This window comes from Opisthocomus hoazin, chromosome 5 (assembly GCF_030867145.1).
Source record: "Opisthocomus hoazin isolate bOpiHoa1 chromosome 5, bOpiHoa1.hap1, whole genome shotgun sequence".
In the NCBI taxonomy this organism is placed as follows: domain Eukaryota; kingdom Metazoa; phylum Chordata; class Aves; order Opisthocomiformes; family Opisthocomidae; genus Opisthocomus; species Opisthocomus hoazin.
The window spans coordinates 59,821,162-59,848,636 of NC_134418.1; the positions used below are offsets into that span (position 1 = coordinate 59,821,162).

Here is a 27,475-nt window from a genome sequence, read left to right on the forward strand (position 1 = left end):
GAAAGAGAGCTTTTTAGTGTTGCTACTGACACGCAAGTGCTGGATGTCCACCTGCCTCTCCGCTTCCAGGCACATTCCGACCAAGGGAAGACGACACCTCTGTGTGGCAGTTCACGTGCAGGCATGGCAGCGGATAAAACCCAAGGTGTTCCGTGGCCCACCGAGCGGGTGGCTGGGGGACGGTGTGCCCAGGTGGGCCTCGCAGTGCCTTGAACTGCCGGATGGGCTTGGGAATGCAGCGTCCTGCGTGCTCCAGAGGGAGGGAGCTGATGGGGACTGGAGCGGTCCCGAAGGGATGCGGGGCCCACGCAGCCTTGTGCAGACGTGTCCAGAGGGCTAAGTACAATTCTAGATGCTTGTAGTCTGGAGAAGGCTGAGGGGAGACCTGAGAGGAGGCTGTAGTGAGGCGGGTGTTCGTCTCTTCTCCCCAGTAACCAGCGACAGGACGAGAGGCAATGGCCTCAAGCTGCGTCAGGGGAGGTTCAGATTGGACGTTAGGAAAAATTTCTTTACTGAAAGAGTGGTCAGGCATTGGAACAGGCTGCCCGGGGTGGTGGTGGAGTCACCATCCCTGGAGACGTCCAGAAAACGTGCAGATGTGGCACTTCAGGACATGGTTTAGCAGGCGTGGTGGTGTTGGGTTGGCGGTTGGACTTGGTGATCTTCGAGGTCTTTCCCAACCTTAATGGCTCTATGGTTCTGTGAATTACGAGCCCCCGCTGCCGGTGACCGCACCAGGCGCCCGGCCCTCAGCAGCTCCCAAAGCTCCACCACGATCAACCGGCCACGCCCCCCGCAGCTCCCCGCCGCGGCCGCCAGGGGTCCCCGCCCTCTTCGCCCCCACGTGACTGCGCCTCGCCGGGAGGGGGCGGGGCTCCCGGCCTCCCCCGCGCTAGCCGACTGCAGCTCCCGGCAGGCGCCGCGCCGCGCCGCGCCCCGCCCCGCCCCGCCGGGTGCCCGAAGGCCATCGAGTCCCCTCCCCCCTCCCAAACGGCCGCCGGGCCCACGTGACCGCCGGGCGGCCAACCGGGTTTGAACCTGGGTTTTTTATCCGCCCCTTCCCCTCCCCGCAGCGCTTCTGCGATCGGATCGATCTAAGATGGCGGCGGTGGAACCGGTGAGTGTTTCATTCCCTTCTCCCGCCCGCCTCTCTCGCTCCTTCCTCACCCGCCCGCCGCCGCCTTCTCCCGCTCCTCGGGCCGCGGCTGCCCCGGCCGGGCGGGAGGCGGATGGGCGCCGGGGCGCGGGCGGCGAGGAGCGGGGGAGGGGGAGCGGGAGGCGCCGGCCTGCGCGGCGGGAGGGGGAGGCGGGGGCTCGAGGGCTGTGCCGGCAGCGCCACGCGGCTCTGGGGGGCGCCGGGCCGGCCGGGAGGGAGGGAGGGAGCGGGCGAGGCACGCGGGCCGGCGGCGCCCATTGTGCCGCGCCGCGGCCCCGCCGCCCGGGCCGGTCCGGCCGCCCCCGCGGCGCTGCGGCAGGGGGGGTCGGCGGGGCCGGAAGGCGCGGCGAGGAGGAGGAGGATGGGCCCTGGGCGGCGGCGGGCCGGCCTGGCGGGCGGCTCTGCGGCGCATGTGGCGCGCTGGGGGTGGCCATGTTGCTTCCCGCCCAGGGAGGCCGGCGGGGAGCGGTGAGGGCCGAGTTCCGAGGCAGGCGCGGAGCTCGCCGAGGGGGGACCGGGGCCGAGGCCCGGGAGCCGAGCGGGGGAGGCTCCGGCCGGGCAGGCTTGAGGCGCCTTGCAAGCGAAATTGGCGTTTTCCGGTTAGGTTATCTCTGTGGATCGTAGTGATATTTTTATTCAAGCCTTTTCGTAGTTTTCATGGTAATTAATTCCCTTTTTTTTTCTTTTTCTTTTAAGTATTAAGTTACGTTTATGATATTGTGCTCTATTTTACGCATATTGTCCCAGTCTGTGCTTCTGTAAAGAACTGCCGCGGCTGGAAGCGGTCCAGGTATAGTTGTTATTCCAGTCCCACGTGCTTGTGTATCATGGGGGTGCACAGCAGAAGGCTGTGTGCTGCCTGTTTCCGGAGAGTGAGAAGCTTCAGGAAGGCTGGCTGCTCGCTGCGGCTGACCGACTAGGAATAAATGGCCAGTGCGTACTTTGGAGAGTCTTTGTAATGTTCAGACAAGAAGTGTTAAAGTTTGAAAATCACTTTACTATTTTTAAATAAAGATTATTTTTAGCCATTTGTGTAGGGGACTTTGATCCTCCTCTTATGACTTTCTTCCATGGACAAAACCCCCCCCACCTTTACTTACAAGGAAGAGATTGAAATCGGTCAGTGTTTATAAATCACTTGACTAGCAGTTCTGAACAGGAAGAATGTCAGTTGTTGAGACAGTGAGCTGGACCACCAGCAGCACCCTTCCCGTGTTCTCCAGCCACAGTGTTAAAGACTTGTTTTCCAATCCAAAAGCTGGTCTTACTGAGCTATAGCCCATGTATCTGAAGGTGAGAGCTTCCTGTCAGCTCAGTGTTTTGTGATGACCATGGAATTTAGCAGGGTTTGTGATAAGTAATTTGTAATACTGATGGCCATTGGAAATTAAAATTACTCTGGAGGCATGAGTTTGAGGCTGTCTTGGCTATGGCGCTGGTGTAAGCCTGTCTCTGCACCGTTCTCTCGGTTGTCCTTGCGTAAGTGTGCGGTTGCGTGTTGAGCTAGATATGAGACCTAACTTAGTCAAAAACAAGCAATTTATTTTGCCACGCTGTTTCCCAGATCCAGTTCACCATGCAGTGACAAACAGTTCTGCTGAGCCAGTAAAAGTGGAAGATAGGGCAGCACTCAACAGTTTGAGTGATGCTGCTGTTGGATATTCTGCCATATTTGAAGTATATTTGACTTCAGGAAACAAATATCAGCTATGCTTGCTTATTTTCAAATTTATTTAAATAATAAAATTTTTGTTTATTGACCTTTTAGATGGCTTATGCTTCTACAGAAGCTTAAAGTTAAGCTTGTGTAGTGACTGAGATCATAGACGCTTCATGTTGCAGAAGTACTACATGCTTTTCAACTGAACAACTTAATTGCATGTATGGTGAGGGACTGGATTGCCTTTTGATCATAGGGAAGCCTTTCTGTTGCTGACCTTCAAAATCTGGACCTAGGTTTGTAGAGATGTCATCTGCGATGCTTCCCTAGTGTGAAGATATGTCTTGGGAAATGCAAAACACTACTGAATGTGTCTTTTTTTTCTTTTTTTCCAGTTGCAGACTCCTACTAAAATCAGTGATGTTTCTAGTACTTTCGTGCTGTCAAATGTAATACACATTTTAAGCCTTATTAAGAGGCTGGAAAAAATGCTTTAAACTCTCTAGGAATATTGAAACTTGAGTTTAGAGTACTGTAAAGAGTCCTGTGAAAGTTGCTAAGAAAAGCAAGATTATTCTAAGTGTATATAGACCTTACTTTTCCACTGCAGGGGGAGCTTAAGCTTCTGCAACATTGACAGGTTAAGACTCTCAGTTTTTCTTATGCTGTCCAGATTGTTTTTCTGTTAGGACTATTCTAGATTAATTTTTGAGAATACGCAGAAGTGTGTCCTGTTAGAGTGTGTTCGTTGTAGCCTTTGAGGATTAAATGTGATCAGATAACACTGTGTAAAAGTCCACAAAGTCAACAACAAAACCAATAGTAATGCTTTACAGTAAACAGTAGTTTACCAAAGGTGACTTTAAAATGTAGCCAACAAAGCATGTAGCTTCCAGGTGTGTATAAATCGTGTGGAAGTAACTTACATGTAAGCATCTGATCCTTCATCATACAAATTGGAGATCGGCATCATAATTCTTTTCTTTTTCTTCATGACAGCTATCATTACACTTGCACAAATGCCAGTCTTATGAATTTAATTCCACATTTTGAAACTCTGCGTGAAACTTCAGTTATGTATAGTTTGAAAAATGCTTGTTTAAACAGCTAGTCACTAATAGGAAGGACTGAAAACTTCCTTTAAATGAGACAGTATTGTCTCAAGGGGTTACAAACGTAGTGGTATATGGCCTTGAAATTCTGGCAAGTTCAAAATAGCTCCTAAAATTCAAGGTAGACTGAAAGGTATTTGTTTGTGTTGTATTATTGACAGACAGTTAGCATGTAAATGAAGTGCAGGCCGTGTTCAACTTCAGACTTGCTCTTATTACTAGGGATTTCTACTGTAATATAGTCAGTGACCTGCTATGGTTGAAATCAGTGTAGTACTCAGCTATAGTATTGTGAACGCAGTTGCTTGCTCATTGCATTTTTCTGAAATGATGCAGGAAAAATATCTTGCATGCTGTTTAATAATTGAGAATGTCTGTCAAACTTTCGAACTGTAAATTACATTTCTGACTGAATACAAAGCATCCTGTAAGAGGAGGAAGATGTTGGACAACTTGTAAATATTTTGAGATAAATATTTTTCTGAAAGCAATTTTAAAAAACTACATTTCACACAGAGTATATGTCACCTTTATTTCAAGATAATGCATAAAAATAGCATGTGAAACTGAGTTGTGCTTTGTTTACTGGTACTGCCTACAGGTGTGGAGGTATATGGGAAATTTTGATGAGAAAATGCGACCCTTTTGGCAACTTTGTGAAGATCAGTGTGAATTTCGAGGGGAGAGTCAAATGAGGGATGTTGGTGGAGAAGCCTACGTTGTGAAAGAAATGTGGATTTTAGAAGTGAATTAATGTGACTTTTTCCTTAAATTTGTCTTTCATTTTTGAAATATTCTAAAGTCAAGGTTAAATATAAGTTTAGACTATTTTTAACCTAGAAACTTAGTGGTCACTCATTTCTTAGTCCTGAAACCTGTTCCTCTTTAAAAAGTTCATGTTATGAAGGTCCTAGGTGTGAGACCTACAGATTTAAATGTGCTGTGTAACAAATGTTCTGTTGGCTGCCTGAAAGTGGCAGTTGTCCTTGATTCTTGTAGATGTAAGGCAGAAAAATGTTAACTGTTTAAATGTCTTTTTTCTAAATATGCAAAGCAGTTGTTTAAATGAATAATCTTTTAAATGGTGGTCAGTTTTTCTTAAGTTCAGTGCTTTTTATCAAAGCAGCTTGTGTATGTTACATGCTTTGCAATAATCAGGTGTACCAGTGGTATGTCCAGTACTTGGTCTTTTTGGTTGAAGACTGACCTCTGGAGCATCCATACAGGATATAGTTTTGTTTTAAATTCTTTTCTGAAGACTGAATGTGTCTTAATTTTTCAGCTGATGTAAAATTCTATGCTTGGTTGTGTGAGTGGTTCAGTATACTCACAGTAATTTTGGGTGCTTTTGTGTCTATTGCATAGAAGTGTGCAAGGAGATTAGAAGTGTTTTGTCCCTTGAGTCATCTGAACTGTTCTCAGCAGTTTGGGGAAGTTTTTATTTTCTTGTCCGAGTGCCTTAGAACTAACAATGTTGAATGTGGAAAGTCATCCTGTGGGTAGATTCCATGTTATAGTAGCAAAGGCAGCAGCAGACTGCAGAATGGGCTGAGAAGTGGTAGCACAAGGGCAGCCTGCTTGGACAGCTAGAAAAAACACAAAGATACTGAAGTATTTTGATACACCTTGTTATAACTTGTTTGATAATTCTAGTCATAAGGTTGTGAGTTAGGTCGAAAATCTGGTGGGTACTTTCAAGCACATGTATCTCACTTTTTCAGAAGTCAAAAGGACTGTAAATATTCTTTGCATCTTTAAGAATCTGAGATTATATTTCCTAAAAAACCCCCAAACAAACCAATGTGCCCCTCTGACCCTGGAGGAAGCGTGTGACTCTTCTACTTCAGTCTGTTGTTCCTGTCCTCCTGTACATGTGTTGCACTTCTGGTTTGGTGGGATGTCACTCAGTTAAAACCGTGTCCCACATTTGTGTTCTAATAGTGAATGCCTTTCTAAAAATCTGTGGTGGTCTAAGTAATAATATATGCAGTTAGGATAGTTGCTCTCTATTAGGCCATGTTATGTCATGCCTAGAAAATGTTTCCCTGTCCTTGTGTCTGGAAAGCTATTTAATGCTGTTTAATTGGTAACAGGTGGCTATTGGTACCTCTCTTCCAGTTGGGATTACACATACTACGTATGATTTTTACCTCTATATATCCATTCCTCAGAGTTGTGTATCAGATCATAATTTGGTTTGTTTTCTTACAGCGCATAATACTTGCTTGAGGGTGGGCTTAAATCCTTTTTTGTCCCAAATATTTTGAAATAAATAGCTGTTGATTTTTCTTTCTTATGAATTGTTATCCTAACTGTAGTGTAGTAGCAGTTATCTGAAAGAAGCATAAGGACTAGCAGATAGTTGACATGCTTTTTCCCTAGACATCGGATAACTGGGATGTGCAGTTCTCTCGTTCTATTGGAAACCCTAAACAAGAAGGTGTAAACTCTCAAAAGTAACTTATTTTGGTTTAATACAATAAAACTTTAGAAGCCTCTTCCACTAATTGGTTCTCTTAACTTTCACTGAGAATGCATAATCGTGCTAGGTTATGTCCTTTTGGGACCAAAGTGTTGTGCTGTCTCAGCTGGACTTCCTAAACAGACTCTGTAGACAATTAGATGACATGAGTGTGGTCTGGGCAGTGCCTGAAAATGCTCGGTGAAACCTGGTCGAGCTAGTTCTCTTCAATAGACAAACCTGATTAAGCAATTTTTATGGTAAGTGCTGTCTGTTTCCTGCCCTGGTGACATGCACACCTTCCTTTGATATGTTGGTCATTATGTGCGGTGGGGAAAGAATAAATAACACCAGTTAAATCTGCAAGTGTCAGAATCCAAGTGACGTGCAGATATGCACAGTCATTAAATGCTGAGTAGGCATATGTTTCAGGGACTTCTGCTAGCTGATTCCTACATCAAAAAAAAAACCATGTGGGTAGTGAACAAATGTCACTCTTAATTACGTGCTGTCTTGTGTATGAGGACTAGGATTTGCCATGTGAAGCTTTCCAGTTTATCTGGTAACACTACCCTGGTTTATTACATCTATTTTAAAAGCAACAAACCCAGGGGTGGCTTAGTTTAATAGTAGACGCAAAGTCAATTTTAGGTTAAAGAATGCATTAGTTGTGAGCAGTAGTAAAATGTTATGAATGATTTTAAATTTAGTAGTCCAGAAGCTGCTCATGGAGACAGTTTGACTTTTAGTAGTGTAGCAATTGCAAGCTCTCAAGGTGTGAATTGGTAAAATGTGCACAATGTCACTTTAATTCATATTGCATTTGTAGATTCTTTTAAAACCTGCATGCTTGTGGTTTGGGGTAGAATTTTAGTAGCTGGAAGGAGATTGGATACAAGAAACGGACTTTGAATGCCAGTTAGGGAACTTACATACTTTATATGTGACTAACAATGAAAAGTGCCTTGCTATACAAATGCTTTAGCTTGGTGGTCAGAATAGTGAGGTAAAGGTAAGATGAAAGGAAGTGGGACCTGATATGATTAACCAGCCGAAAATGAAAATGGTCCTTTTTCTGTTTTCCTTGAAGGCAGTGGGAAATAAAAGGTGGTGAAAACAGGCTGCTTTAGGCTTTTGTCTGAGACGGGTCAGAAAACTGTTTTGTGGTAGAAAGCTCTGCTTCCAACTTTATGCCTTTTTCCGGGTTTATTCTTGTGTATACAGCTGTATCTGCCCTTGATGGGCAGCCTGGTACTGGAGGGGGGGTGGTGGATTCTGTTCTGTCAGAGTTACTTTTTGAGGGAAGGTTCATAATCTGGGGTTGAGATCAAGGTTAGCCAGGCCTTGCAGGTGAGTTGTCATGTACTGTTTTGGACAGGAGGTTGAAACAGTGGTTAATCTGTTTCATTAATGCGGCGTAGCTTTCAAAACATCTTAAGGGACTTGTTGTTGCGGTGACTTAACTAATGTGTCTGTGCAGAGTCAGATGTCTTCCATTTGTCCAGTAGTTCTGTGAAGGGTGCCCATCAGTATAGTGGGGCAGCTATTGAGGCTCACTGTAATTTTTGATTGTCTGGAGGTGCTACCTTAATCCTTTCTGATGTTGTCTTGTATTAGATATTATGAAATGACATAGCCCTGTGTGTGCTTAGTAATTTTGTATTGATTCTTCCAGTTCATATAGTTACGATGCTTCTGGAAGACTGACCAGGGAGACTTTACGATTAGCTCTTTGTATATTGAAAGCTATTTGCTGAGGAAACATGGATGAGATTCTGAACTGAAATTATTTTTCGGAAGATACTTTGCATTCATCAAGAGCGAGTGTTTGATATAAAAATCTTTAGTGTAATAGCGTTTGTAAGTCAATTGTAAATATTAAATGTCACAACTGCAAAGTATTATGAATGAAAGCAAGCTTTATCACAAAACCTAGTGCTTCATTTACTTCCAGAATGTCAACAGGATTTTTCTTGTATACTCGTTGTATTTGCACATGTAATATTTCAGACTCTTCTAGTTGGAAGCCACTGGAGGGGCAACACTTAAATTGTAGTTGTTTGTACTTCGCTTTTTGTAGTACCGTACAAATGATAACTTGGAGGAGGAAGTATTGAAATGCTTCTTGGGTGTATTCTGCTGCCTTTGTGCACTGACTATCTCAATTTGTTCTGTGGGCTTCTTGTATGGGATTAAAAGGATTGATGTCTATTTGAGCCCAACGATCTAAAAATAAATGGGGCTAACACTAGAAATTTTGTTCTAGATAGAATGTGAAGCACTTAAGCTTTTTGAAGATCTGTTTAGCTTTTTATAGTATTAAACTGAAGTAGACTTGACAGATTGTTCAACACACTGGTGCTGTGGGTTTGTCAGTGATACTCCCTATTAAGGAATCTTCAGAAAGCATTTAGTTTTATTAAGAGGTAGGAAATTGTACTATCTGCCCATTGTACTGTGTAAATTGGAGCACTATCCTAGTTCTCGCTGCCCCTGTTAGGCCTTCACATTTCAGTCTTTTCACTGTGAGCATCGGAGCTTGTTGAAAGCATTCTTAAATGTGATGTAAATCAGCTTGTGAACCAAGATTTTTTTCCTAGGTGAGCTGTTAAACTAAAGCATACTTAATTATTTTCAAGCATAAAGGTGTAACTTCTCCGAAGTAAAACATAATATTGTGCTTAATAATGCTAAATACATTGATAATGAAAAGAAAGTCCATATTGAGGCAGATCTTTAGGTGTTATCAGAGGAGTTTGCCAGCTGGGGCTGTGAAGGTTAAACAGTGTTATTTCAAATCCATCCCACTTTTCAGCAGCTTTGGTGATGATAAGCTTGAGTAATACGGAAGTCTGGAGTAAACTGTTCCATTAATTAGATGACTTGCCATTACTTAATCTACCTCTACATTGCTTTGTTCTCTTAAGACCACAACGTTTAAATTAATTTTTAAGTATTACTGTTGTATTGCTGCATTTAGGAATGTCTAGAGTCTTTGGGTCTGCTGTAGTTAGTATTTCTTTATATTACTGAAGTGCTTTTTCCTTCACAGGGTCAGCTGTAGAGGTGTTTTTGTGTAAGCTGTAGACAGTCAGCTCTAGTCCTCATTGTCTCTCTAATATTCTAGCACAGATTGCAGATTAGGGAGAGATGGTGGTAACTGGTGGGGACACTTGGCCTCACAATAAAGCTTTGTGTTCCCTGGCTTGAAGGAATGGCATTAGAATTTAAAACCTGATGCAGTGGCTTCTTGAACTGAATAAGAAGCTTGAGGGGGTTTGCATGCAAAGGGAAAATATTATTTCACTTCTTTGTGTTAAAGTATATTTGACATATCTAGCTCTGTCTCTAGAGTTTTGAAAGAATAATACTTGGAATCAGACATGTATGCTAAGTAAACCATTCTGGAAACAAATGATGCAGGAAGCAAATCACTGAACAGCAGAATGTGGATTCCTGAAGTTAGTGTTTGTTGTAGGACCTGTTCAGATGTTGAAGGGGTGCGGAATGTGCTTCCATGATGTGATTCGGGCCCCTAATCCAAGATGAATTAGAGGAACTCTTAGCTTCAACCTTCTTGAAGTTGCTTCAAAGAACTAAATTATTTCAATAAAAATTGAAGGAACGTATTAATAACGCCTTTCTTCAAACAGGAAACTACTCCCAACCCTCAGCCTTCAGAAGAGGAGAAAACCGAGCCAGCACCTAGTCAGGAGGTTGCCAGCCCTGAACAGTATATTAAGCATCCACTACAAAACAGGTAAATATTACAGAAGTGTGGTTGTAATTTTGCCAAAGATAGAAGAGCGCTTGTGGCTTCACAGCTCTCTTGTTTACCTTATGTTTTCTAGCAGCATTTTGAGAGGTCTTAATCTTTTTGAAGAGTTTTGCAGTGAGGTTGGAGAGGACATAGAATCTGATCCTGTTGTAATTTAGACCATTTTCACGTAGTGTTGTTACAGAAGCTGAAAATCTTTGTGATTTTTCATAATGCAACCAGGTAATTGGAAAGAACATGGCTTTGCTTTCAGTTGGAGACAAGCAGAGCTTTTGTTGCTTTTGTCTGGTGTGTTTAAAGAGACTGAGGCTGAGATGAAGTTGCTGCCAAGCAAAACTGGAAAACCTTCCATTCTGCCTTGTTCTTTGCGCAGTTAAGGTGCCAGTGGTAAAGATTTCTCATTCTTATTTCTTACCAGACGCTTGCTCCTTCATATCTTACCATTTTTTTCTCCTATTAGGAACTGAAAGTAGCAGAAGCTGTGTCAATCAGCCAAAGAGCTTATTAGTCTTGATCATATGAGTGGTTGGTGTCTCCAGTAATACTGTTTTCATTACCTGTAGGAAGCACAGCAGAAGAAACCCTGTGAAGTGCAAACACATGTGTTTATACCGGTGTGTCAAGAAGAGAAAAAAACGTGGGGCACTTAAATTTTCTTGTTTAACAAGAAAAACGTGGAGCAGTAGTTAAAAACATAGTTAAGAAGCCCTCTTATTAAATTCTGTGTTCAGTGTGCAAAAACAGGTCTTAAAAGCTTTAAAAGTTACTAGTCAGTTTTTTACTGAGCTATAGGGACAATGAGGACCTGACCAAGAGGCTTTGCACTTGAAAACCTCGACTTTGAACTACCTTTCTGCAGTAAATATATTATAAACTTACAGGTTGAATTCCTTTATGCACAAAAGTTACTCCAGCAGCATACATATACTTCAAAAAGAGCAGGTGGGAAGCTGTTTTCTCCAGGTAAGCTGATGAGCTGATGTGGAGTGCTCAGTACTTAATGTTGGTAGGTAGGTGCTGTCCCAAAGTGAACCTTTTACCAAGTGGCACCTTACTCTTTTTCTAAGTTTTGAGAAAGCTTGGAAAACCACTCTGCACTGTAGTACTATGCTGTGTGCATCCCCTTTTCCCTTGCCTTTCTCTCAACTTCCATCCTTCCTCTTTTTTCTCTAAACACTTTGATTAAATTCGTGCTGACACTCCTTTACAAGTGGTGGTGGGGCTATTACTGGAAAATAGTGAACTTTTAAAACAAGATTTGAAATGTCAGGAAGGATCTCAAAATGGTGACTTGACACCTGGTGACTTAAAGTACTGTGCTGAGAGAAGATAAATCTACTCTTGCTAAGCTGAGTGATTTCAACACCACTGAAACTATCAGAATGAAAAATAAGCCTTTGTTAAATGCCTCATCAGGTATCCTGTTCCACCATTTTAAATGATGCTTTTTAGATCTGGAAAGAGCATCTTTGACAGGGTCAGTTTCTAATATGTGTTGAGATTTGTACTCAGTGGAGACAATGATGAAGAAAATTGGATGTAAAATTTTTTGTTAGTCACGTCTTTATATATGCAGATTTAAAAACCTGAAACAGTTACAATTGGTGAGTTTTTTGAAGATTGTTGCCATTAGTAAGCTTAATGCAGCTTTCCTTTAAAATTTATGATCTCCTAGTATGTGAGTGCTTGGGAAACTCTCATGTCATGTGTTGCTCTGGAATGATATAATTAGCTTTTGTAACATTTACAAGGAAATTACTGGAAGGGGAGCTGTGCTTCTACTTTGAATAGTTGGTGTTTTAGACCATAATCAGTTATTTGTGGTAGGGGATTGCAGTTTAGCAGTGGCAGCAAGGAGAAACATCTGAGACTTAGAGGTTTAGTGTCTTAGAAATGTTCTAAAACTATTTAAAATATCTAAATGGATTGATTGTCTGACATGATTTTCGTAATGAGAGCACAAATATATTGATCTGCGGAGTTGGATTTGAGAACTGAGTTTCTCAGGTAGCTTATTTATTAAAAACTGACTTCCATGCTGATAAGATCTTAAGGTTTGCAATTAGTTTGGATATAACAATACAAATAATGGATTGTTTTTTTAATATACTTTAATTTCTAGATGCTGTTATTTTGTTTTCTTTTAGATGGGCACTCTGGTTTTTTAAAAATGACAAGAGCAAAACTTGGCAAGCAAATCTTCGTCTTATCTCAAAGTTTGATACTGTTGAAGATTTTTGGGCGTAAGTAAAGATTTTCTCAATCTGCATAATAATTGTGGCATATGTTGGCAAAGCTTATGTCGAAGTCAAAAAACCATGAAGTACTCGATTAACTGCAGCTTTTTGGGGTATAATCTGGAATGTTTGCAAAATCGAACGCAAGGTCTACCCCATTCTTCAAAATGTGGTAGAATGTAACCTTTGAAGAAAATGCGATTGGAGAAGTTTTTATGCTTTAAATGCACATTGTCTTGCTGTTAACACTGCAACACTGCTTATATTCATATGTGCATGACATACATGTCGAAAATGGTATTTATGTGGTAGCTATTTTGTAGTAACATGAATTTATAAATTCATGTAGCCAAGTGATTGTCACTTCCTTGGCCCCAAATTTTGCTAGTTGATCAAATTCTCAGAGTTGTCTCACTTCAGATGTTCAAGAGTGTCTGAATGTGGAACATGGTGCTTGGGAGATTGGTGCAGATTAATGGCATCCTTGAAAGAAGTTCATTAGAGGTTACAGAAGAAACTACCTTTATTCTAAATTGAAGATCTGTGAAAGCAGTTAGGCTCAAACAGCAAGCACAAAGCCATTGAAGGTAGGCCTGTGGTTTCCAAACACTTGCTTTAGTCAAATTCAGGTGGATTGGAAATTTTGCCTACCATAATGATGAAATATGGAGAAAATGCAAGAGGCATGAAGCAGGGTGAAAAAAATGCAGTATGTATTTGATCTTTGTTAGTGTTTCATGCTACATTGAGTGATAGAGTTCTTCTTTTAGATGTGGTCAGTAAGGGAGAGGTGGTGTCATAGTGCAATAAAGAGACCCCGTCAGTGACCCATTAGCACCAACACAAGGAAGTAAAGATACTGACAGTGCTGAACAAGTATTTATCAGCGCAGTCATCAGACGGAGGGGAGTAGGATTCTCAGCTTGTAACCTACTGTGGGGATGACTGATGGTTGAGTGAACGGTAGCTTGCAGTCTTAGGGTTTGTGTTGTGAGGCTAAACTGTTTGAAGCTCACTACTAAAGTTGGCTAAGGGCAAGTTTTTTTGGCTGCTATAACCAGTAGTCGGGGTAATTAAAAGAAGTGCTTACTCTAGATGTCTGCAGTCAAGGTATACAGTCACAAGCAGCTGAGAAGTTGAGTTGTGGTTGAAGCTTGAAAAATAGGCGTTGTGTTCTAGGGAGAAAACATTAAGGTTTAGGTAAACTGAAAGGAGGGAAGCTGGTAAATCTTTAACTGGCTTTGTAAATTCTTGTGTCTGATTTCTAATTGTTAGAACATCGTGGTAATTCATTTCCTTTTTGGTGCTGGACCATGCCTGAATGTAAGCTGGTCTTAGACTACAGGTTACTGTGGTGTGTGTAGGCCTTTTTCTGAAGTCTGACCTTAGCAGTACAGGAAAAACAAGCAGCTGTCCCCTTGCTAGAGGAAGAGGCAGCATGTACTACTCTGATTTTTTGCTCTGCATATTCTAAATTTAATTTGGAGTGTATACATTATGTTTTGTTGTTTCAGTTGTTTGTTCTTGCCTTCCGAGTCCTTATTTCAGTTTGAATTATGAGGCCTACAGCCTTCATCCCTGGAGTATTGTATTAAATAGCAAAGTTGACTATTTCTCCTAAAACCTCTCTGCAGAGAGAGTAGCCTTAGAAATATAAACAGTTATACTTGTTCCGTGTGTGTATGAACAGAGTACGCATGCACCCAGAGCATGTTGCCATGAAAATTCAGTGAGTTACATTTCTAATAACTTTGTTAGAACTAGATTTAAAAGAAGCATTGGTATTTCTAGAAAATACTGGTTACAGAAATCCAGCAAGTGTTCATAAATCAGTTTCCATTTTTCCCCTTTATGCCCAGAACATCTTAAAGATAATGCTCTTATACTGCTGAAGAATACTTGGGAGATAGGGTTGCTTCTGAAATAACTGTAATGCTTTCTAATTGTTGTATTTTATTTGGTCATATGTCTCATTCTTTAAGATTTTTGTACCTTAAAATAATGCTTAGTTGTTAATCTTGCTTTTTTCCCTCCAATAGTTTATACAACCATATCCAACTCTCTAGTAATTTAATGCCTGGTTGTGACTACTCGCTCTTTAAGGTATGCTTGCTAACCTTTTTTCTTTGGTTATGGATGTTTATGGAGAAAACAAGCTGACTAAGCAAGACACTGTCCAAATATTTCACTTCAGATATTTAGGAACATGGTTGGGAATGTCCTGAAGGTGTTAATTTTTTTGGGAAGTCCCAAACATATGCCTTCTGAAAATCAGGTTGTCACTAGTTCTGAAAATGCAAGTACTTGCTTTAACACGCTTCACAGACAGTACGTTTTAATCTGTTGCGACATTTTCATTCTGCTTGAGATGCTTGTGCAGATAATTCTCAATTTTTATAATAAGAAAGATTTTTCAGCTCTGTTGCTTGGTGTGACATGAAACGAGTTAAAATGTTTGAGTTCCGTGGGAGACTGCAGCGTTCTCCAGTATTCGTTATGAGCAATACTAGCCACATGCACAAGGCTCCTATAATTAATTTTTACACCACCAGTTACATGCTGTATTATTTGTGTATGAAATAAAAAAATTGTACCCAACACTGACACTTTAAGCATGCTGAGGGAAGCGTTCAGACTAGTGAATAGGAAATGCTGAGGAGAGTGTACATGAAATCCTGCCTCGGCGGGAGTGGAGATCTGAACTGGAGCTCTAAATTAAACCCTGACCTCTGAAGTGCTGCAAATGTACAGCTTCCTTTCTGGATTTAAATACCTAAATAATCCCCTAAATACTGGTGCTTGGTTCCTCCTTTGCTTGTGAAATGTAGCTACTGGCTGGGACACCTCAGTGGGCTGTGTACAGAGTTTGTAAACCTCAGCAGCTTTAGGTAGTGAAGAGGTTTGGGAAGGTAGTGGTACTTTAGGTGATTGAGGAACCTTACTGGTAAATTGTAAGAAGCTGTAGGTCTTTCAGAGGTTAGGATATCTATGGATCATGCTTGTATTTTTTGCACAAATCCTAAATTTGTGTTTTAAATATGCGTGTCTATCCTGTGTTTGCCTGTTGTCAGTGGGCAAAAATTTAATTATTTAAATGTGTGGAGCAGGTACAGAATTGGCAACTGTTGCAGGCTTCTGAGCAATCTCTTGCTGTTGTCCTTCAATCGTGACCCTGTAAGACTGCCTCTTAAAGGTGATGAAGTAGTTTGAGCTCTGCAGCTGCCAGCGAGGGTGTTAAATTTAAAGTGAGCTGACACCACTCCATCCTGCATGTTGAATGCTTAATTAGTTTTCAGCCAAAGTTCTGTAGTGTGGCTCTCTTAATAGACATTTCTTAACCAAATTTCTCTGTCTAGACAGTTACCTGCTTCTTTTAATGACTGACTTTCCTGAAGCACAGCGTAGCTGGTGGATATGGGAGTGGCAGCTGGATGTTTTGCTGGATCAGCATATCCAGAGTCATTTAACTCAGTGCAGGGCCATTGGTAAAGTATGACTCAATGCAACTTGCTTCTAAATGGCGTGTTGATTGTTGTGGCCCTGGCAATTAAAACCCTCTTATTCTCACTTTGTGTATGCAGGAAGTCACGGAGATAGACTGCCAAGGGTGTCTGTTTCAGTGAAGTAATCTTTATGCATAAGCGAAGCACTTGGCCAATGTTGCAGTGAGTCCAAGACTTAAAATAAGGACTCCAGAATGTAGCTGCTAATTTTATCTGGTTTCATACAGGGCAAAGTGGATGCTTGACTTCGCGTGTTCCCACAGTTTTTTATGTAATGTTGTATAGCCAAGACTTTGCCAAGTCTGTGATTCTTCTGTAGAAATAAAAAATCATTAGAGAAAGTGCACTTTTTAAGCTGTCTGCGAACTTTGGTATTGGTATGAGACTCTTTCTGGACAGGTATGTATCTTAAACTACATTTCCTAGGTTGCTATTTCAGTTATCACTGGCCTTTTGGTTATTCTTTAGGAAAAATACCAATCAAGTCTGATTTAACTTCTGGCTGTTCTTGCAGGATGGGATTGAACCCATGTGGGAAGATGAAAAAAACAAGCGAGGAGGACGATGGCTAATTACACTAAACAAACAGCAGAGACGAAGTGACCTTGATCGCTTCTGGCTAGAGACAGTAAGCACTATGGCCTTACGAGCTGCAGCTGAAGAATCTTGCATTTGTATTATTTTAACTGGTGTGTTCTCTCTGTGTGCCACACTAGACTGCTAACTTCCTGGCAGCACTGTCCCCTGTAATTTTTATTGACAGGCTGTGTTCGAAACATGATTTTTCAATAGTGATGCTCAATGTAGTTGTATTCTCTTGAATGCTTTCTTATAAAGGGCTGCAAAAGAGGTAATTCCAGAGGACAGATAAAACTTTTCCTGTGGAATATACAGAATAGCAGTCAAGCTACTACTCAAAAATAGTACTTTGTCTTGAATGTGACTCCTAAATATAACAGCTTAAATGTAATAATTTGTTCTACGAATATTCCTACAAGTGAATGTTTTTTTGGTTTTGGCCTTGCTGAAACAAGGGACTTTCAGATTTATTTTTGTTCTTTCTGTACTTAGCTTAACACTAGGATAGGCAGGTAATAGCACCATCTTCCTGTGAACTATAAAAATACTTCTTTCCATTGCTGTTATCTTTTGGGAATAGATTTTTTGAATGGCAAATATACTTCTGGAGATTATGTGGGTTTGCAGAAAAATGTACAACTATACTGTCGAGGAACTGACTCAGAATAGCCTAAGAATCTAGTGTGGTCTAGGTTTTAGGGGCATGGATTGCTGGTGGCAGTACAATGCAAATCAATCTTACCGAATCTCTGATCTTTTTTCCCTGCTTGTGTGAGAAGCAAGAAGTATTGCACCCCTTTGAAAGGAAGAAATGGCCTTCAGGATCAGAGGTGTCCAAAATACCAGAGGTGTTAGGATCTTCCTAGTCATTGTAGTAGTGATTTGAAGAAAGGGTGATGAGCATTATACTACTAGGCAATAGGACTGCACATAAGTAAATTTCTTGCTGTGTGCATTTGGCCTCTCTTACTAAATGCCTGTATAAGTCCTTCTGACTTCTAATAACCATTTTACATATGGATTGGAAACTTGTATATGGCCTGTGTAGATTTAAGGCTAGAGTGCTCTGCTTATTGTTTAGCAGCACGCAGTGGCACAGAGCCCAAATGCCCAGGTGACCGGGATATGTGTTCTAAAACATCCCTGTCCCTTCTAGTTGTAGTAATTGTTTGTAATCAACTTTCTTCAATAAAAATCAAAACCTCTTCCTTCATCACCCCCCTTGGAACCGATTTTTGTTATAATCTAATGATCTTTACCATTCTTAACTGTAAACTAAACTTTGAGAAGACTTCTTTCCCCTGTTGTGCAGCAGTCATGAAGAATGTACTTGGCTGTAATGTTTATTGAGCATGGTAGTCATCTTTGCATGTAGATGTAGTAAGGCTGTTGATCAGTATTTTGAGTGTTTGTGTGTGGTTTAAACATTTATGGCTTTCATTACTTGGTGAAGATGTGCATCCGGCAGCTGGGTGTAACATCTAAAGTGTGTGTAGTTATATTTGATTTATTCAGTAGCACACTTTGTCCTTTTTATATTTCCTTGATTAAGTTAGCCCTTGCATTTCTCATGGGTACTGAAAGACCTGCTTTGTTCAAAGTTGCAAGAGTGTTGAATTTCCAAATGTGATTCTAGAAAGTTAATATAATGGCAGTGTATTTGGTGTTCTATGCAAGTGAAGTAAAGAAGTGTCCATTTAGAGATGAATACTTCAGTGTGCAGAAGGATTTTTAATTCAGCATGAACTAGATGAATCTGTCTTAACCACGAGAAATTCTGTTTTGTAGATCTAAAAATTGCTTGTTTTACAAGTTGCAAGTTGTAGATTTTTATGCTTTGAAAGTGATTTTTATTGTAGAGATGTGCCCTAACTCAGTCTGATGTTCCTGAAGTGTACCATCTTTGACAACTCCCAGCTTCACCATTAGAAGTTTGTGGGGAGAATCTTGTATTACTTGCACCCTTACTTTGTTAGACTTGCATTACACACTGTTCAGGATGACCAGTTCCCACTTCACCGTCTGTGGGAACGCTGAAGCTTCCTGAGTGTGCTGATAGGAAGTAACACTTCATTAGATAGCACTTTTCATCTCAGTTGCACTCTGATTTGCCTCTGAATGGATATACTTCAGAACTGAAGTTGGGCCTTAACGTAGCTGATACTGCCCAAATAGTTCTTCACAGGTTCTTTCTGAATAAGGAATGTGAACACTTAAAATTTCATATGTCTGTGTTGAACATACTTTAGAAAGAAGAATAAATTTGTTTAATTCTTAGCTGGTTTTGGATTGTGGGAATGGGGTGGGAGGCAACACAACTGTGTCAGAACTTGAGCTTCTGGGGCAGAAGCAGAGACAGAAAACTCAAAGTAGGAGGAAGATACCCTACTACAGCTGAGTTTACGTTCACTTGTAACACTTGGAACTTCAAGATGATACTGCAATAAATATAAAATGATTGCTGTATGGCAAGTGGCTATAAGCAGTAAAATGTGGTGTTCCTCCAAGTCCTTTGTGTACACTGAGTGTTTGCCCATGGAGCAGGATTCTGACTTTGAACTGCCACTTTTAATGGTTAATCTTTGTTTTGTAGCTGCTGTGCCTTATTGGGGAGTCGTTTGATGACTACAGTGATGATGTATGTGGTGCCGTCGTTAATGTTAGAACTAAGGGTGATAAAATAGCAATATGGACAACTGAATGTGAAAACAGAGATGCTGTTACGCATATAGGGTAAGTAATGGGCTTGATGCCTTGAATATATGAAGTGTAACAATTAAGCATTTAAAGCCAGCCAACTTGACAGAGAATGTACTTCAGGCAAATGTAGCCCATGCAGAGCTGTATTGCAAGTTCAAGTAACTCAGTGCCAAATGATTTGTGTTAATGTGTAGTTTTTTGTGTGGGCTTATGTTAGTAACTTCTTTGTACTGCTGCGCTACCTTCGTCATAGTTTAGAAGTAATGAAGAACTGAACACAAATCTTGACAGAAGTTTTTCATTTCACAATAAGGCATTGTAATTAATACCTGTAGATAGTGTAGATTCTGCTGCAGTGTGCCAGTTTGTAAAGGTGGATGGCAGGTAATAGTGTAGTATTGGTAAGATTTTTCTCAGGAAAGTGATGCCTACAAATAAAAGAAAGGCATTGTAAGTCTTAAACTCCAAGAATGTCCTCATATTTGAAAAGAGCTGGACAGTGAAACTCTACAGCTGTCTTCTACATTTTTGTCTGTAAGTGCAAAACAAACAAAATAATGCTGAGTTTGATGGATTGACATGTGTAATAGCATGTTGTAGTCTTTATTCCAGTAAGGAACAGCAGTCATCTCAGATTATCATGCATCTCTGCTATGGAAAATGCATGTTGAACTCTGCTATTTAGTGAGTATTGCTAAAGCTAGTGAATTCCTTATGCTGTAGTATTGGTGCTTCAGAATTACCTGCTGTTAAATTCAGTTATTGTAGGCCACTTTTCATTGGTTTGCATAGGTTATTTTCCCAGCTTAGCACATGCATTTTAGGCCTAAACTTAACTGTCAGACATTTTCACTTTTTGGGTGGCTCTCTTGACACATTCCTCATTTGGGCCTTTATGAATCTGGTGGGGTCTGCCTTATACTAACAATCACAGTCAGGTTCAGACTTGAAAGGTAAGTGTTTAACAACAGACAAATAGAACCGTGGTACACATCATCTGCTAGCAGAGAATAACCTTGTGTCAAACCATTAACTAAGCTGAGATGACTCCATTAGAACTAACTGTGAAAAAGTTAAGATTTTTGTAAACTGACTGACAGTGACTGAGGTAAGTTATGTTGACTAACTGCTGTTGCTGTAACTCCAAAGACAATATGTCAAGCCTTTATTTAACAGTTGAAATTGGGGTAAGCTATGGGGTTGTAAACAGCTTCATTATGATTAGGGTAAGTTTAAAGAAGAAAAGAAACCCTTTAGTTTTGTTAACAATCTGCAGTTGAACAGGCTTGTTCTGTGGTTTAGTTGGAGCTTGCAGGCTAGCACCATTAGTGGCTTGCATCTCACTCATACTCTATGCGAAGGAACACGGGGAGGGGGTGTGTAAGGGGGGTACTGCTGCTTTTTTCTCTTAAGTCATAAAATCCAAGCTGATTTTTCTTAAAGCTCCTGTTGGGTAGCTGCCCATGACCAGTACCATAATGAACTGGGACGATGGGGGGCATGCTTTCTATCCATGGTTAAAGACAGAAAGTCTGTGCAACTGGGATGTGTGTGGTCATAAAAACTGACTGTTCAGGTGACTTTATCATCTCAGTAGTTCTGGAATTGTGGACCATGACTTCTTCATTGCTGTTTTGTTTCTCTATGTGGGAGTATAGCTTGCTGATGTTAATGAGACTCATGTGAATGCAGTAGGGTCCCTGTGTTCCACATTTATGTGGACCTGTTAATTATTTTTTGGTAAGAGCTTGTCCTGTTTTATATGGTAAGTCATTGTTCGTATAGAAATATAAGCTGATTTTAGATGCAACAAGCTAGAAAAATCCTGTTTCAAGTCCTTTGTTCATGCTTTAAAATTGTTTCTAAATAGACAACTATTTTTCATGAAGATATCAGCAGATCTTAAAAGCAGGTGTCCTGTTACTAATTTTTTCCTGAGGGCTTTGCTTAAACTATTGTTCTATTCCTTTTCTCCAGGAGAGTATACAAGGAAAGATTAGGACTTCCTCCAAAGATAGTGATTGGTTATCAGTCCCATGCAGACACAGCTACTAAGAGCGGCTCCACCACTAAAAATAGGTTTGTTGTTTAAGAAGACACCTTCGGAGTATTCTTTCATAGGAGACTGCGTCAAGCAATCGAGATTTGGGAGCTGAACCAAAGCCTCTTCAGAAGCAGAGTGGACTACATTTAAATTTGATTTCCATCTAAGTGTTGCTAAGATTTGTGAGAAGTCTCATTCGCCTTTGTCTTGTACTTCTGTGTTCTTTTTTTTTCTATTTTGGCTGAAGTAACCATTACCAATCAGAATTTTAGTACACATCACCCCCCGAATCCATAAATGTTTTCCTGGCCCACTCTGTAATAGCTTGGTAGAAACATTACTATTATGAAAAAAAACATATGTTTATCCACAGTATTCAGAAAAGAAGTTGCATTTCTGTACCTGCAGGAAATTACTCTGTTTTACATTTGCATTGTATGCAGTAGCATTTTGCTGGTTTGGAAAACTATGGTGCATACAGTTTTCTAGCAATTTTTTTATACAGCATCATCTTTGCTGTAACCTATGCTGATGGCTGCTAGATTAATTTATTTGTTTTCCCTATTTGATAACATTAGTGATATTTTGATTTGTTTTTGCGCATGTAACATTTGGTGAAGAATCTGGGAATATGACAAAGGTGGAATAAACATTAATTTTGTGCATTCTTTGGTAATTTTTTGGTTTTTTGTAACATCAAAGATTTGCTACAAATTTATGCATTTCAGTCAAATCAGTGATCTGTCTGTGTGACTTCCTAAACATAATTGTGGATTTTTTTAATGTAACACCATAATTTACATTCCTTACTAGAAATAGTATGTCTGTTTTTGTATCTTATGCTGTATTTTAACACTTTGTATTACTTAGGTTATTTTGCTTTGGTTAAAATGGCTCAAGTAGAAAAGCGGTCCCATTCATATTAAGACAGTGTACAAAACTGTAAATAAAATGTGTACAGTGAATTGTCTTTTAGACGACTAGATTTGTCCTTTTTATTTCTCCATCTATACAGCAAGTATTTGTACTTCTTGTGACAAGGCAGTCTCTACTGTGGCTTCTATTGTAGTGTCTTCCAAGAAGGGTAGTCTGGAGCTATAGTCTGTTAAAAGTTTTAATAAGTCTATTAGATAGCACCCTAAATCAAAGTGGAATTATATTGATGTGGCTATTGTTTTTCTTAGTGATTGGACTAATTGATTGTGGCTTGCATTGTTTCTCTTTTGACTTTGGTTTCTGCCAACCAAGAAATTCGAGGCTGCGTAGAAAGCTGTCTAGTTTCAGGTAGGAACTACACTAAAAGCACTGAAGTGAGCTGATTCTATTTTAAGTATGTAATTCCTATATGGAGTACAAATAAAGTGCGCTAGAGACATGGCTACAAAATAAAAGTATATGAGGATCTAGGTAGTCTGCTCTTATGTCTTACAATGAAATGAACCTTTCATTGGCTCGGAAGTTGCCGTGGGAGCTGAAGTTTGCTTGACTTGCAGGATTGGAGGAGAATTTTGAAGGTTGTAAAGTTAACTTGTTTTGAGCACAATATGAGAGGCTTTCCCTTTCCACTCCTTAGTAGAGCATGCAGCAAAATAAATGCTTTATTGCTAACTTCTTCTTAGTGTAATGTACTTTAAGATCTTGCCAGGGCTATGCAGCCTTTCATGAGTTAAAGGCAGATGCTTATTGGGGTTTTGATCTTTGTGATAACTCCTTAAAGTCAGTTTAGTCACTCTGGCAGTGAAGCTTCAGTTGAATCAGGCTGTTAAATCTGCCCGATTGAGGCACTGAGGTGTTTTCTGTGTGGAGATAGACTTGAACACTTTCTTGCACATTTTATAAGAAGTGTGTGTTGTAATTAGCGTGTCAGACTATACTGAAAAGGTATTACATTAACTTCTGGATCTCTTATGTCTGTTAAATAGAAACACTTAGAGTAGGCATCTATATCTGATGATACTGTGCCTTCAGTATTGGTCGTTAACCAGGACAGATGTTGGGTGCAGAGAGAGCTGTTAGGCAATTTGTATGCTGTGGATTCTGGTGTAACTGGTTGCCTGCCCTGATTTTGCAGGTGTACAAAGCAAGTAAGGTTTGTTTAATAGGACTGTTTGTAGTAAAATATAGCAGTCCCTGCCTATTTTCCAGCTTACTGCTCAGCTTACCATCTTTGCAATTAAAGTAAGCTTTTTGAACTAAATTGCTCTAAACTATTTCTGTTCTATATCATCAGCCTTAAGCCGGGTGGTGTTTATAAAGGCTTTGATATTTCTGAATAAACCAGTAATGCTGGTATGCATGGGTAGAGATGAATCAGTTTCCTGAGTGGTAACATTAGATTGTCTCTGTGTAATTTGGGAGCACTGGGGCAAGGCTTGCTAAAATGAGTGTAATTCAGAAACATAGGTAGTGTGCTGCCCTTTTGTAAAGACCGTTGAGATTGAACTGAGTGCTGTTGTGAGAAGTGTATAGTATTGGTTTCGTTTGATTTCACTGCAAGACTGATGGGGATGTTGTTCAGGGTAGCAGCATTTCGTTCATCTAGAAACGTGATTGATAGGTTTTTTTGGTATGGTCTCAGGTTTTTGAGCCTGAGCCTGTTTAGGCAGTCAGCTGACTTGCACTGTAATATGACAACTTCCAGTAAGTTTATTTGAGGCTCTTCACTGCTCAGATAACTGCTGTGTTTGTAGAAGACCTGAGTGAAAGTTAAGTGACATACTTGTTTTATCAAATATATAACCTATGCCTTTAATTCATTGCTAGAAGAAGCAAATGACCATGAACCTAGTTTTTACCAACTTGCAAATCACTTTGTGCTGCATACTAATGTTCTTCTGATTATGATGGTGTAGTTTGTATGCTTGTACTACGGGAGAAAGCCAAGAGCTCTCCATTCTGCGTATTAATAAAACAGCCACAGGCTCATAAGAGGAAAAAGCAGTAAATGTTCAAATTTAAGTGTCTTGTTTTGGTACGAAATATTAAGTGTCATTAAACTTCCACCTAAACGGGTAGCCATTGTCAGTGTGTGGTTTTAGTAAGACTGAGATGACTAAAGAATAAATGTCTGAAGCATCTATTCAGAAGTGGGTTTATGTGATACAAAACCAGCAGAGCAAGGAAGGAAAGCAGAAAGTTGCTGTGCTCAGAGGTGTAATAACGTGCCAAGATATAACCTGGGAAAAAGCAGTGAAAGATGAGGAATATTTGTGAATTAGCAGCTTCTTGGTGTACTGTAAGTCTTGGGCTGTGCAATGCTTTTCATTGTCACTTTCTGTTTGTTCTGCTACACTGTTACTGTCCTGTGTTTCAGGCTGTATCTAGCTCAGGTAACTTAATTTTTAATGTTACCCAAATTCTGGGAACTTGGAATAGTAGCTTTTAGCGAAGCTTGGACTGAGCTCAGAACTTCCATCCCACCTAATGGAAAAACGCTTGGAAAAAATATTCTGGACTCCATGGGACCCTTACTAAAAGCAAAAAGCATTGCATTTCAGCCTAGTAAAGTGACATGGGTCTTCCCTTTGATACATGCTTCCAAGAAGCTTTACTTTTGAGTCTGGCCCTAAGGGTTTTGAAGTACATCATAAGAACATCCTGCACTGAAGTACTAAACCAAAATAGTTGAGGTTCATAGAGTGCAACCCATAGAGCTTTCAGGCTGCCTAGCACTTACCTCTTAGATGACTTTGCCCTGTTAAGAACAGCCAATGGTTTCTGCAGATGTTTTTGTGAGTAGGTTTTAGTTGGGTCTTACAATTTTTTTAATGCAGAATTTGTGCCTTTTCATATTGGGCAAGAAACAGACAAATGAAAATGATGTCACTGGTATGGAAATAGTTTATAGCTGTATCACATTGAGACATTTCATACCTGTCTGTCCAATGAGACTCGGAGAGCAGGAGTGCAGAGTGTACCAGCAAGCAGTAGCAGTGTGGAACCAGTGCCAGTCCAAGCCATCGAATGCACCTGCTGGGCCTCTCCATTACCATTTCAGAGCTCCAGAAGCTGTTAAACCTTGAAGATGTTCCATCTTGGTCTCTTTGCAGGACATTCATCGCTGTAGCTGCTTGAACAGACTTTCTGCCTTTAGCTCTTTGAGTTTTGGATTCCACCAGAACTTGTTTTCAGGTGTCCAGCTCTGGCATTGCGGCAAAGCCTTTTGTAAGCACTTAAATTCCTTCCCCTGTGATAAAAACCATGGCTGCTGCTGCCCTTGCCTGGTGGCTGCCTGGCACTTTCCCAAAAGACCATGGGATGCCCTACTCGCCTTCCTAATTTGAAATAAAGCAGGTTGTGATGTCCAGAGCTAAATGTGAATTGCGGCTGAGCACATGATTGTTATGCTTCCTAGCATTAACTTGTTAACTTTGTGTGATGCCCTAAATGTAAAAACATCCTAGCTGAAGTCAGTCTTGTTAGTATCAGTTTGCCTGCTAACCAAACAGAACTCAGATATTTTTTTTATTCCCTGCTAGTACTGAGCCTGTGACAAGCTGAGCTGTGAATTTGTGGGGTTTATGACTGCCTGTGCTTTTTCCATTTTCCTTTTTTCTCCATTTTTCTAAATCCTGATACTTCTCAAGCCTTATTAAAACATGTTTAATAGCGGGGAAAAATACACTGAGTCTAGTCACTGTTTTTTGGTCACTATGGTACTGTGGAGAATTCCAGGTGTTGCTAAACCCAGATAAAGACTGTGTGACTTCTTTGGCATAATGATCTGCTTATGGGATTTTAACTTTTTTTATCTCTAGCCATGTAAGTATAATAGTGAAAATGATACTTGAAAGCATGTGTGTGAATGTATCATATATAAAGCAAAAATTACTCATCTATTTTTTCAAAGTAGAAAACAACTGTTTTGTTATTTCTAAAAGGTTTCTTTGGATGACTTTCTGTAATGAATTATTGGATTTTGCTTACAATAGGTAGTTTAGATGATGGATTTTTTTCCTTATGTTGTGCCTATTAATGTTATCGAGGAATTGGAGCCAGCCTCATAGGTAAGGTTTGGCATTCTTTGAAGTAAAGCTAGTTTTTGAGCCTCATCTTCCTCCATATGTACAGGGTAGTTATCCTAGTGCATCTTGCCCTGAGCCATACAAATACGCAGAAGGTATAATGGGAGATTGGAAGGTACTACTTTATTTCTGTAGCTTGAATGAAAATAAAGCTTCTGAGGAACTGAATGTCTCAGCTTCTTGACTCTCTATGGGGTGTAGAGAAATGCAAATCGAAGATAACCGAGTAAAATACTGCTTTGAAATACGTGCCCGCGCTTCAGTTTGGTGTTTGTGTGGCTAGGGCTTCTGCAGCCCACCCACTGCTCAGCCTTGTTCTGAGCAAAACTTGGCTAATGTGATCGCGTAAATACTGCTGACTGCTCTTCCCTTGTTTACTGTGGTTTCCCCAGTAGGAAAGAGTAGTCTAAAGATGTTTGTGTAGTGCTACCAGCTAGCAGGAAATTGCAGGTGATCTCCTAGTGGGAGCTCCTGTGTTCCAGTTGTGCCACCCCATTGATGTTAAACAGCTGGAGGCAGTACCTTGAACTTGCAGGAGGGGTTTGAGTCTGTTCCTGCTATCCACTAAGGGCTCTGAGTCTCTGTAGGTGCATCGTTCCACAGCTGTATGCTTTGGACTGGAGGTGTTTTGGATGCAGGAGTAGGTGCTGGACCCTGCTGTAAACTGATTTCACTACACGGCCTCCATTCATCTCACGTGTTTGAAATGGGAGCGTTCCTGTGTAGCGAGGAAATAGTGACTACTGACTTCAGAGGCAGAGATGCTGCTTCAAAGTTTCCCTGCACCTGGAAAATTCATCTTGATTTCGTTCCCTAAAGGGAAGGGAGGAATACCTGCAGGCTGCCATCTGGGGACAGACGCATTCCAGATTGGGTAAAAACCAGGAATCTTACAAGGCCTCTTGAGCCTTAGCTCACCTGCAGAGGTGCGTCTTCCCTGTACACTCAAACTGGGGGATGGGGTGAGGTGGGGATAAAAAGCAGAACTGAGATGCGGGTTTTCTCAGGTCATGAGGGTTGTTCGAAGGTATTTTGGGGAGAAATAAAAATTGAAGGTGAGATTCAAGCACCAATGGGTTTAGCTGAAAAGTAATTTTCAGGTCATCTCCCTTTGTTTCAAGGAACTGGTATTCCTTTAACTCTTGCAAAAGTAGCCCCAAATTCTCAAATTAATGTTTTCTAAAGTTTGTGAATGTGACTTCAGGTCATCCAGATTTGTCT

At 40.7% G+C, this 27,475-nt stretch overlaps 1 protein-coding gene across 2 annotated transcripts; it reads left to right on the forward strand.

The window, feature by feature from the left end:
* The first annotated feature begins 1,012 nt into the window (after positions 1-1,012).
* Positions 1,013-26,422, forward strand: EIF4E (eukaryotic translation initiation factor 4E). 2 transcript variants are annotated; one of them, XM_075421470.1, is made up of 7 exons: positions 1,013-1,117; positions 10,043-10,149; positions 12,315-12,410; positions 14,444-14,507; positions 16,422-16,535; positions 19,080-19,219; positions 21,164-26,422. In XM_075421470.1, the coding sequence occupies exons 1-7, from the start codon at positions 1,100-1,102 to the stop codon at positions 21,276-21,278; spliced, it is 654 nt and encodes a 217-aa protein (XP_075277585.1). In that variant the 5' UTR covers positions 1,013-1,099; the 3' UTR covers positions 21,279-26,422. The 2 variants fall into 2 exon arrangements, with proteins under 2 accessions (XP_075277585.1, XP_075277586.1); XM_075421471.1 differs by lacking the exon at positions 1,013-1,117 and adding an exon at positions 1,633-1,816.
* The last annotated feature ends 1,053 nt before the right edge of the window (positions 26,423-27,475 follow it).

Excerpts from the sequence above, each read along its gene's own strand:
- EIF4E (XM_075421470.1), top strand. Across the intron at positions 16,536-19,079 it reads ATCGCTTCTGGCTAGAGACA|CTGCTGTGCCTTATTGGGGA; the intron begins GTAAGCACTATG and ends TTTGTTTTGTAG. Across the intron at positions 19,220-21,163 it reads GATGCTGTTACGCATATAGG|GAGAGTATACAAGGAAAGAT; the intron begins GTAAGTAATGGG and ends CCTTTTCTCCAG.